The sequence below is a fragment of the Lolium rigidum genome, chromosome 5 (assembly GCF_022539505.1).
Source record: "Lolium rigidum isolate FL_2022 chromosome 5, APGP_CSIRO_Lrig_0.1, whole genome shotgun sequence".
NCBI classification, from domain to species: domain Eukaryota; kingdom Viridiplantae; phylum Streptophyta; class Magnoliopsida; order Poales; family Poaceae; genus Lolium; species Lolium rigidum.
This window is the reverse complement of record NC_061512.1, coordinates 219,610,000-219,621,537: the sequence shown is the minus strand read 5'-3', so window position 1 is coordinate 219,621,537 and position 11,538 is coordinate 219,610,000. Positions and strand designations below refer to the sequence as shown.

General features: G+C 51.9%; 1 protein-coding gene across 1 annotated transcript; it reads left to right on the top strand.

The window, feature by feature from the left end:
* Positions 1-2,248: 2,248 nt before the first annotated feature.
* On the top strand, positions 2,249-3,179 carry LOC124658305 (GLABRA2 expression modulator-like). Its single transcript, XM_047196669.1, has 4 exons — positions 2,249-2,334; positions 2,422-2,519; positions 2,612-2,889; positions 2,991-3,179. Exons 1-4 carry the CDS (start codon positions 2,249-2,251, stop codon positions 3,177-3,179), a joined length of 651 nt encoding a protein of 216 aa, XP_047052625.1.
* The last annotated feature ends 8,359 nt before the right edge of the window (positions 3,180-11,538 follow it).

Genomic DNA, 11,538 nt, shown 5'->3' with positions numbered 1-11,538 from the left:
TTGAAGGGTGTCGGGTGTACCCCTTCCCCACTTTCTTCCATGTACCTAGAGAAATCATATGACCAGTCCGACCAGAAGCATCGTTATCGTCACATTTCTTCTCGAAGGTGTTGTTTGGTAGGCAGCGATTAGGCAGCATATGAGCGTGGTTGGACTTCTTCGGAGGACGCAATGGTGTCTAGTCATCATCGCTTTTGTTGATTTTGTGTTGCTGGCATTAGTTTCTCTTGCTTCCTCTTTTGCTTCTCTTGAAATTGTTTGTTGTTGTTTTCACCAGCAAGAACCTCGTGTGGTTGTTAGAGCATCCTCCAAAGCGAGCGTTTGGGGATGTGTTTTCTCCGCGCCGCATTTGGGGATGTCGCTCCCCAGCCGCGTCCTCTAAACGCGCCCCAAAACTTAAATATAATGCATTTGTTTTTTGTATTTTTATTTTAATAGATAGAAGAAATTTGTAGGTACGGTGAAGTCTTCGAAAAATATTAACTAATTTTAAAAGTGGTGCAACGTAAACAAATAACATATAAAAACTTCAAAAAAATGAACTGAATTTTTAAACTACTTCTTCTTTGATGGCCCCGCCTCGTCGTCCTCACGGTGGCGCTTCCTGCTTGTCACCTCTTCCGAAGAGCCGGTGTTGTTCGGCGCGTCGGAGGAACTTGTGTCCCCCTCGTCGTCGACGGTGCTCGCCGGCTGCGCCTTCGCCTTTGCTTTCGCCTGCGCCTCTACCTTGGCCCGGTCCCTTGCCTCTTTCTTTGCTGCCGCCGCCTCCTCAGCCTCTTCCTCCTCCTCCTCCTCAGCCTCCCAATCCTCCTAATGGATGTCCATCGGCGGGGAACCAGAGCTGCTAGGCTTTGCAACTCTGTCCCACCATTGGCGCCATCTCGGCGGCTTCCCATTGTTGTCGGTGTCCGATGCTAAAGAGAGGTTGCTCATTGTGCGAGAGGAGAGGAGAGATGAATGGCGCTGGCCGGTTGTAGATCGGAAAGCGCATACATAGGGGTCTTATTGAGCGCGGATGAATGACGACGCAAATATGGAACAGAGCTGTGGTTGCTCTTCCGTGGAGTTTGCGCTCCATTTTGGTAGTTCGCGTGATTGCCACTGCGGCGGTTTCCCTTCCCGGCAACTGCACCATCGCTAGGTAGACGACGGTTGAGCGTCCGTTCGTGAGCTGACGCGTCGGGCCCGCGCATCCCCGCCTCGCATTTCGTTGTGTCCAGCGTGCATGGAGCGTCCCCTGTGGAGCGGGGACAGGCTCGAGACGGCGAACACCGTATTAGGTCACGCCGGACGGAATTGACCTTTGGAGCACGTGGCTGGAAACGAAATTTTATTCGGCGCGCCTTAAATCCTTTGAGGACCGATTTGGAGGACGTGGCTGGAGACACTCTTATATTAATATACAACTAGGAGAAAGCCTATTTTGAGGAAGAACATTCCACGCCTAGCGACTATCAACATATTTTGGGATGGCCGAGGGGTGCCAAGCAGGTCGGCATCAGTATCACCAACGAAGATAACAATAGAACGTCGTGATAAGTCTGATAGTGACAATAAAACACCGTACTTAGATTGCAGTATATATAGTGGATTAGCATTATAGCAAGACAAGTCTATGAAGACAAAAAAAAACTATGATTTTATTAGCCAAGGAGAAGCAGTAGCGTGAGCAAGCACAACGCCGCGAGCACGGGCGGGGCCTTGTCGTCCGCGACGCACACCATTCCCAGATTCCCTCGGCCGGCGTCAATCTTCGAAAACCAGGAGACCCGGCCGTTCCGGCCCGGTCCGGCGCAGCTGCGTCCGTCACGTGGAAACGTACGCTTGGCCCAAAATTTCCTCCGGCCCTCCGCTCCGAAGTCTCCGTCCACGCCAAAGCCCCGTCCCGCTCCGCCCGCCACGGCATGCAGACGCAGGACTTTCCTCCCGACAAACAACTCCGGCACGAGCTGCTCCTCCCTCCGCCGCACCCTACGCGTGATAAACAATTGACCGCAGGAGTCGGTGCAGCCGAAGCGTCACGAAGACGGCAGCAGGCAGGTGACCGTGACCGGTGACCCAGTCATCATCCCGATCCGTAGATTATATCATGGCAGCTGCGAGCTGCTAGCCGTCGAGCAGAAGCAACCAACCCACTTCGACGACACTCGCGAGGTACGAGTAGGCGGCAGCGGCCGGCACGAAGAGGACAGCATTCCAAGGTCCGGGCTCCGAGAAGAAGCGCGGCGGGTGTGCTGCGAATTCACCCATGCAACAGGCGGCGGGGCGAACGTGGTCGCCCATGGCGACGGAGGCCAACCCCTACGCGATGCCGCCGCCGGCGCAGAAGAGTGCGTGTGCCCGGCATGGCAAAGTTCACCTGAATTGCCCCTGCCCTCGATGTCCCCTCGCTGATGGAAACGGGTGTTGTTCCGCAGGCAGAAAGGAGACGGTCAAGGACGCGCTGTCGCTGTGGGGGCGCAAGGTCGGCGAGGCGACCAGGAAGGCCGAGGACCTGTCACGCAACACATGGCAGCACCGTGAGTACTTCCTCACTTCTTCCCCAAACATCAGCACCGATCATCACAATATACATGTTCTTAAGTTAACCATGTGATTGCTCGACCTGCAGTTCGGACAGCGCCAAGCATCACGGAGGCGGCGGTGGGGAGGATCGCGCAGGGGACCAAGGTCCTGGCGGAGGGCGGCCACGACAGGATCTTCCGGCAGGCCTTCAGCGCGCCGCCCGACGAGCAGCTCCGCAAGTCCTACGCATGCTACCTCTCCACCTCCGCCGGGCCCGTCATGGGGGTCATGTACCTCTCCACCGCCAGGGTCGCCTTCTGCAGCGACACCCCGCTCTCCTACCAGCCCGCCGCCGGCGACAGGGCGGAGTGGAGCTACTACAAGGTACGCTACATCGCATTCTGAATTTCAGTTTCTTCGTAGCAGGTAGTTGTCCACTTGTCCTGTGCCGTCCAAACTGCCGACTGATGGCGCCGACGTTGCAGGTGGCGATCCCTCTGCACCGGCTGAGGGCGGCAACCCCGTCGGCCAGCAACCTCAAGCCAGCCGAGAAGTTCATCCAGCTCGTGTCCGTGGAGAACCACGAGTTCTGGCTCATGGGCTTCGTCAACTACAACAGCGCCGTCATGCACTTGCAAGAAGCTCTCAGCGGCTTCCACAATTTGCAAGCGTGAACGGCGGACCGTTCGTGTTGGCTTTTGCAGAGCAACCGAGGCAATGAGGCATTGCAGCATTTTGTTACTGGTGGCATTCAGTGTCGGTTATTGATGCGACGGAAACGTGGAAGTCACTGTATCCAAGGAATTTCCTTTGTAAAAATTTGTATTTGGGAAACAACACACATGATTTTGAACTTCCGAACTTTCTATGCTCCCACCTTGCATAATGAGGCCGCCTATTTCTCTTTCTCTATCGATCTTCATAGATCCCAGCTGCTGCATAATGGAAGGAAATAATCCAAACCCACCCCTATCCCCTCCCCGAAATTTTTCGTATAGTTGATTACAACATGAACACTAAGAAATTCACATGATTTGGGACTTACAAACTTTGTATGCTCCGATATTGCGCGATGAGGCCGCATATTTCTCTTTCTGTGTATCGGTGTCGACCTTCATAGATCCCAACACCTAAAATGGAACCCCTCGCCTCCCCGAAATTTGCCGTATAGTTGACTACAACATGAAATTTAGTTTGGTTTATATAACCTATCAAACATGCAAAACCATCTCGAGTGGCTGCATCGAGAAAGGCGTTGGTTTACACTGACTTTTGCAATAATGAGAAGCATGAAGGCAAGCAGGAAAATAATCGATAGAAACTCCAAAGATTAAACTCCAAGCCTGGCCATCTGTATGTGAGGTTGCCCACGGATTTCCAAACCCTTCAATATCACGTCTCCGTGACGCTATTTTGACATTTGTTGATGAAGTAAAATCGTCAGTATGTTGTAGTGCATTAGTGCTCATAAGACACATTTGACCACAGAAGATAATCATGCTAAAGGTCAATTATAACGCAAAATTTTCCATAAACTTTGTTACCTCATTGTACACAACAATCATCTATTTAGATATTTTATGCTTCTGTTGTGTCTACTAATATATTTTACAATATTAAAATATATAATAAAACTCACAATAAATATACATATACGCTATAGCATTCATATTCATATTTTAAAAAATAAACTAAATTCAAGGAGGCAAGTGTCTTTTTTGTCCTTGTTTTGTTTTCATGTTAAGGTGATTCTATTTCTATATATTCTGTAGAGGAAATGTGTCAAAAACAAACAAAATAATAGACAAAGGACTTTTAGCACAAGTGCGATATATTTCAGTGACATATGCTGAAACTACGTAACAAAAAAATGCATTTGACAACATTACTATATGTTTACAATGCTAACAAACTAATATATAATATAGTCATTTTAACAAGTATAAAGTTTTAGTATAATTATAGTTATTTTAACTCCCCTAGTTGTAAAAATTATTTAGAATGATAATGAGTTTATATTATCAACTACATGTAATGTGAGACCAGGATTACCAACTGACACGTTATAACTAGTTGGTTACAGTACTAATAAATATATCATTTGTAAGTTGGTTACTGTTATCACCAGAATTTGACCGAGTCAGAGGTGGGCCACGATTGAGATAGACTTGAAGATATACATGGAAGGAAGAATAAGAATTGGCCTTATACACGAAGTTGGGCTGAATTGCCCATGTATCTGTAATATAGTAGATCGCATTTTAGATCAAAAGTTAGAGTTTGTATCGTGCACGGTGGGATATTCCCACGGTAGAAAGTCCGCTGGACTATAAATATGTATCTAGGGTTTATGGAATAAACAACAACACAACGTTCACCCCAAAACAAACCAATCTCGGCGCATCGCCAACTCCTTCGTCTCGAGGGTTTCAATCGGGTAAGCGACATGCTGCCTAGATCGCATCTTGCGATCTAGGCAGCACAAGCTCCACGTTGTTCATGCGTTGCCCGTATCGAAGCGTCTTTGATGGCGGGCAACGTAGTTATCATAGATGTGTTAGGGTTAGCATTGTTCTTCGTATAAACATGCTTACGTAGTGCAGCCCTTGCATATCTAGCCGTCCTCATGCCTATCTCAGGCATGGGGGCGGCACCCTGCTTGTTCATCGTTTAGTAGATCTGATCCGTTACGATTGCTCCTTGCTCTGCAAGGATTAGTTTAATATCTGCAATAGTTAGGCCTTACAAAGGGGGGGAGGATCCAGTGGCATGTAGGGTGGCGTTCGCAAGTCCTAAACAGGATGTTCCGTGGATCAACTACATTGTTGGTTCTTTGGCCTTGTTTAGGATCGGCTTATGAGCACCGTGCGTAGCCGCGAGGCCCAACCTGGAGTAGGATGATCCGATTATGCGGTGAAAACCCTAAATCGTCGTAGATCTCATTAGCTTTATCTTGATCAAGCAGGATCACCAAGTATTCGTGCACCCCGCACGGATCATGGGTGGATCGGCTCTTTGAGCCGATTCACAGGATAACCTGAGAGCCGATCGAGGCTCGTATTTAATGTTTACGTGTATGCCATGCAGGAACTAAGCGAGGCATTCCCCATCACCTTCCTGACCAGGTATAGGTCAGGTGGCACGCCCTTGCACTTCGCATCGCCGCGTGTGACCAGAAGAGCATTGCGGGCCGTCGCTCGGAGGGGTCTCAGCCAGCCGCAGCTCTAGGCTCTTCCCGGCTCTACTAGTGCCGACCGTCGCTGCCCGACGGTGGGTTTTGGCGGTCAACACATTCTCGGCACGCCCGGTGGGACAATCGTCTACATCAACCACATCGCCATCTACATCCGAGATGGCGACGGACGGCACGCCGGTCACCTACGAGGAGCTGCTCGCCGAGCTCAAGAAGAAACATGACGAGATCAAGGCCACCCTCGAAGCCGACCTCATCGGCTCTTTTCGCAGAACCCGTACCCATGGCATCGGATGGAAGGGATTCTCACCACAAGGTGCACTCGATGGGATAGATCTCTCGGCCCCGTCGGAGGAACGCACCATGGCCCTGCGGCAGGAGATTAACTACTTGGTGGCTCACTCGCTACATCGCCACTCTGAAAACTTGGTCAACGTGTTGGAGCGTCTCGCTCGCGCGTGATCCAGGAGATCATGAGCCACCGGTACTCGCCGTCGGGACCAGCTCTCGGGACGCACCAAGGAGAGTTGCCACTCCGGTCCCGTCCACCGCTGCCATATGCGTTGGCAGCACCGGCTGAAGTGCCGGCTACACCGGCATTCGTCGTCTACAAGATCGGTGGTGACCCTAGTGACTACCGGTTCTTGGTTGAGGCGCCTAAGGAGATCCCTCAAGGATACGCGTGCACGTATGTGCCGGATTGTGGCAACCGGGCACTCTCAAACCAGGCCACAACGTCGGGGACTCCGGCGCAAACAGGAGGAACGTCGGCGACGTAGCTTGAGAAGCGTACGTGGCTAACTAAGTACGCCACCCCGACGAAACTCCCGAGCCCAGCTCCTGCAGCTTGGCTCGTAGCTGGAAAAGCAAACATGGCTGGCTAAGTACGCCACCCCGGCGAATCTTCAGAGCGCATCTCCTGCAGCCAGCACAGCGGATCAGATCAGCACCATACTGAGAGACCAGTTCGGCATTATGCCGAAAAGGAGGGCAATCGGCTATTCCAAGCCGTACCCCGATGAGTACGAGATGATCCCGCTGCCACCTAAATATCGGCTCCCCGACTTCTCCAAATTCAGTGGATCGGATGGCTCCAGCTCCATCGAGCACATCGGCCGATATTTGGCGCAACTAGGACCGGCTTCGGTGTCGGATCAACTACGCGTGAGGCTCTTTTCACAGTCCCTCACGGGATCGGCTTTTGGATGGTATACCTCTTTGCCGACAAACTCCATCCGAGTCTTGGAAGCAATTGGAAGAACGAGTTCCATATGCAATATCATTCAGAAGCTTCCGAGTCTAGCATTGCCGATCTAGCACAACTACGTCAGAAGCGCGGAGAAACGGTGACAGAGTACATCCAGCGCTTCAGGAACCTTAGGAACCGATGTTATTCGGTTCGTATAACCGAAAAGGAAGCGATCGAGTTGGCGTAGCCGGCCTTGCAACACAGCTCAAGGACATGGCCTCCCAAGCAGATTATCCCTCGCTGGCGCACATGGTTCAGAAACTATCAGCATATGAACAGCGCCACCCAGACCCGTACCAAGACAAGTTCAAGCGTGCAGTAGTCATGGTCGATACAGAGGAAAGTGAAGTGCCTGCGGGAGACCAAGAAGTAGCAGTGGCTGAGTGGACTCGGGGAGGAACCCCGTGTCCCGCAAATGGGTAAAGCCACCGGGGCCGCCCGGGGGATTTGATTTTGACGTGACCAAGACCGAACAAATCTTCGACCTCCTCGCTCAAGGAGAAACAGCTTGACGATTCCCGAAGGTCTCAAGTTCCCCACGGCGCAAGAGCTAAACGGAAAGCCGTACTGTAAATTCCACAATTCGCTTTCCCATGCCACCAACGACGGCAGGGTGTGGCGTCAACACATCCAAGCGGCGATAGAGAAGGGGCGTTTAATTTTCAACCAGTACGCCATGAAGGTAGACACCCAGCCCTTCCCCGCCGTTAACATGGTAGAAGTCATCTACCCCGAGGGCTGCCAGCCAGGTCCCACGTTCAGCATCAACATGGTAGGACCTGGGAACCACTCGGCAAAGATGGAGATGAGGGCAGCTGCTCTCATAGCAAGGATACGGAGGAGGCCGCTCCACGCGATCGGCTCCATCATGATGGCAAGCGCTACGTCACAGAGGGAGAAGTGAAGAATATAAGATATCAACGACCTCTCTCTGACCACCTCCTCAACAAATATGTGAGTCAGTATGACCAACGCCGACGGTCCAACTATGATGATGAAGGAGATCGTTTGGCTAGAGAAGCCAGAAGACATCGTCGGCAGGATCGCGATGAGGAGGAGCACGAGCGCCATGCCACGGACACATCAAGGGAGCCGGATGACAACGCCAGACATTGGGACTGCCCTTTCTTCATACACTCGCTGGGATTCAGGAATGAGCCGATTGCCCACAATCGGCAATTGCCCAGAATGCAACAAGAAGAAGAAGGAGGCAGCCAACGTGTCTGTGTTTGAGCGCTTAGGGCCTCTCCCACCACCAGGCAAACGTGCTGAGTCACTTCGTTGGGCAGATCTTGAGGATTCCGAAGACGAAGGGCTAGAAGAAGAAGAAGACAGTACCACCGTCCAAGGTGGTGCCCTGACGGACTCAACCGTTCACAGAAACGCAGGGTTCAGCGGTTGCGCGGCCTGGAGGAAGCCGAAAGGTTATATCTGCATACGCTAAGGAAGGCACGGCCTGATCTAGCTGCAAAGGTTCAGCGAGCCCTGGATGAAGAGGGTCGTCCACGAAGAATGGAGTGGCGTCCTAAGCAAAAGAAAGCCGATGATGAAACATCGGCTGGCACAAACATGGTGCTTGTCTTGCCGACAGAGCTTAGTGCTCCACGATTATACGATGCACTCAAGGTGGACGACAGCAGGCGCATCAAGTCAGAGGTTGGGTTGGTTTTATCCAGCCTAACCGAGTAGCAAGATTAAACCAATGAGCAAACCGTGCGAGGCTGATCCTTGTGATCGGCCCCAAAGGTCTATGAAGGAACATTACGTAACCTTCGGTCGGCGCTCCAATCATTATGGAGGCCGATCCCAGCAATCGGCCAAAATTATCCTCACCACATGTTCCGCTTGTGTTCACCTTTGACCCTATCACGAACCGACGTGCGAATTACAGAGCCGATATCTGCCATTCTTTACCAGATTCGGCTCGGGGGGCACCTAAACACGGGAACAGATGCAGGGGTACATGAACAAGATGCAGGGGTACATGTGTGCAATGAATTACTGGGGGCCGAAAGGAGAAAATCGGCCAGTAAAAAAAAAAAACAACAAACATTTACAGCCGATGCGAGGGCATCGACTTTAGAATTGAGAGAAAGCCGATGCGCAGTCATCGACTTTAGTGGAATTATGCAATGTTTATCGAGTCTCCACCAAATCCAGGCCAACGGTGGTGCCTTCTGTTGCCTCGAGATTTCCAATCTTTGGGGCTAGTTCGGCTGAGACGGAAGATTATCGGCTGATTGGCGGAAGGAAAAAGATCGGCTGTGGCGCATTCTCTCTGACATTCTCGCCTCGAGTAAGGCTCGGGGGGCAGCAGGCTCGAGTAAGACTTGAGGGGCAGCAGGCCTAGTGGATACTCTGTTTGAGGAGCCGATGGGGATGCCATCGGCTGATTCTTCATCAGTTGAAGAGGGAAAGGACGAATTTCGAAGGACCGATGCGTTGTTATCGGCTTATTACGCATTGGCAAAGGGGGCGAATCGGCAAGGTCAGTAGAAGGGAGAATCGGCTAAATTGAACTAAGAAGAAATCGGCAAAATCAAATTGGGGAAGAGATCTTCATTGATGGGCGAGATTTCTTACATGAAGAGCTGATTGCTCTCAAAAGGAAACACCAGGGGATACATTGCCCCATCTACTACTACTGGCCCTATTCTAGAGGTCCTATCTATGGGCCGTCACCGCCCTCGTCGCCGCCGTCGTCGCCACTGTCGGCGCTGCTCCCGGCGGGCTCGTCGTCGCTCCGATGGCCGCCGACCGGGCCCTCGTTGTCTTCATCTTCTTCGTCAGCGTCGTCCTCGTCGCTGTCGAAGTCGCTAAGGTTGCCCGGCCAAGGGCAGAACCGCTTGGCCGGCGGCTCGTCGGAGGAGCTCTCGTCGTCGTCTTCCTCCTCCTCTGCCTCGGAAGAGGTGAAGTCGCAGGAGAAGTTGTCGTCGTCGCTCTCCTCCTCCGTTTCCCCAACGGTGAGGTAGCGGAGGTCGCTCTCCCCGTCCGTCGAGGATTGGTCGCCCTCGGACCAGATGGAGAAGTCGTGGTCTGACTCCTCCCCGGCCGCAATGGCGCGGCGGGTGTTCGCCGCGTGGACCTCTGCCGGGTTGTACTCCGGCGTCGGCTCACGGGATGTGGAGGACTGGCTGGAAGGATCCGATGGAGCAGAGGAGGAAGAAGACATGGTGGCAGGAGGGCTTTTGGAGTGCTAATGCGGAGGAGATACAGAGGAGAACTGTTCATGGCGGTTAAATAAAAGGGGATATAGTGGAAATTCAATGCCACGGCAGTTTTCGAGGAAGTGGTGCCACGCGGAGAAGTTGAGAAGGCAAGGCATCATGATGAAGGATACTGCAACGGTTCTGCCACGACATGACCCGACGAAGAAAAAAAAACAGAGTGATTTTGGAATTACCAATTCCAAAACCAGGGGGGCATGTGTTATCACCAGAATTTGACCGAGTCAGAGGTGGGCCACGATTGAGATAGACTTGAAGATATACATGGAAGGAAGAATAAGAATTGGCCTTATACACGAAGTTGGGCTGAATTGCCCATGTATCTGTAATATAGTAGATCGCATCTTAGATCAAAAGTTAGAGTTTGTATCGTGCACGGTGGGATATTCCCACGGTAGAAAGTCCGCCGGACTATAAATATGTATCTAGGGTTTATGGAATAAACAACAACACAACGTTCACCCCAAAACAAACCAATCTCGGCGCATCGCCAACTCCTTCGTCTCGAGGGTTTCAATCAGGTAGCGACATGCTGCCTAGATCGCATCTTGCGATCTAGGCAGCACAAGCTCCACGTTGTTCATGCGTTGCCCGCATCGAAGCGTCTTTGATGGCGGGCAACGTAGTTATCATAGATGTGTTAGGGTTAGCATTGTTCTTCGTATAAACATGCTTACGTAGTGCAACCCTTGCATATCTAGCCGTCCTCATGCCTATCTCGTGCATGGGGGCAGCACCCTGCTTGTTCATCGTTTAGTAGATCTGATCCGTTACGATTGCTCCTTGCTCGCAAGGATTAGTTTAATATCTCGCAATAGTTAGGCCTTACAAAGGGGGAGGATCCAAGTGGCATGTAGGGTGGCGTTCGCAAGTCCTAAACAGATGTTCCGTGGATCAACTACATTGTTGGTTCTTTGGCCTTGTTTAGGATCGGCTTATGAGCACCGTGCGTGGCCGCGAGGCCCAACCTCGGAGTAGGATGATCCGATTATGCGGTGAAAACCCTAAATCGTCGTAGATCTCATTAGCTTTATCTTGATCAAGCAGGATCACCAAGTATTCGTGCACCCCGCACGGATCATGGGTGGATCGGCTCTTTGAGCCGATTCACAGGATAACCTGAGAGCCGATCGAGGCTCGTATTTAATGTTTACGTGTATGCCATGCAGGAACTAAGCGAGGCATTCCCCATCACCTTCCTGACCAGGTATAGGTCAGGTGGCACGCCCTTGCACTTCGCATCGCCGCGTGTGACCGAAGAGCATTGCGGGCCGTCGCCGGAGGGGTCTCGGCCAGCCGCAGCTCTAGGCTCTTCCCGGCTCTACTAGTGCCGACCGCCGCCGCCCGACGGTGGGTTTTGGCGG

What these genes read in the sequence shown, in the direction of transcription:
- LOC124658305 (XM_047196669.1), top strand. Translation starts at nt 2,249, where the DNA reads ATGCAACAGGCGGCGGGGCGAACGTGGTCGCCCATGGCGACGGAGGCC. An exon ending in CCGCCGGCGCAGAAGAGTGC is followed by an intron (nt 2,335 to 2,421) that starts GTGTGCCCGGCA and finishes TTCCGCAGGCAG; the next exon opens with AAAGGAGACGGTCAAGGACG. An exon ending in CGGAGTGGAGCTACTACAAG is followed by an intron (nt 2,890 to 2,990) that starts GTACGCTACATC and finishes CCGACGTTGCAG; the next exon opens with GTGGCGATCCCTCTGCACCG.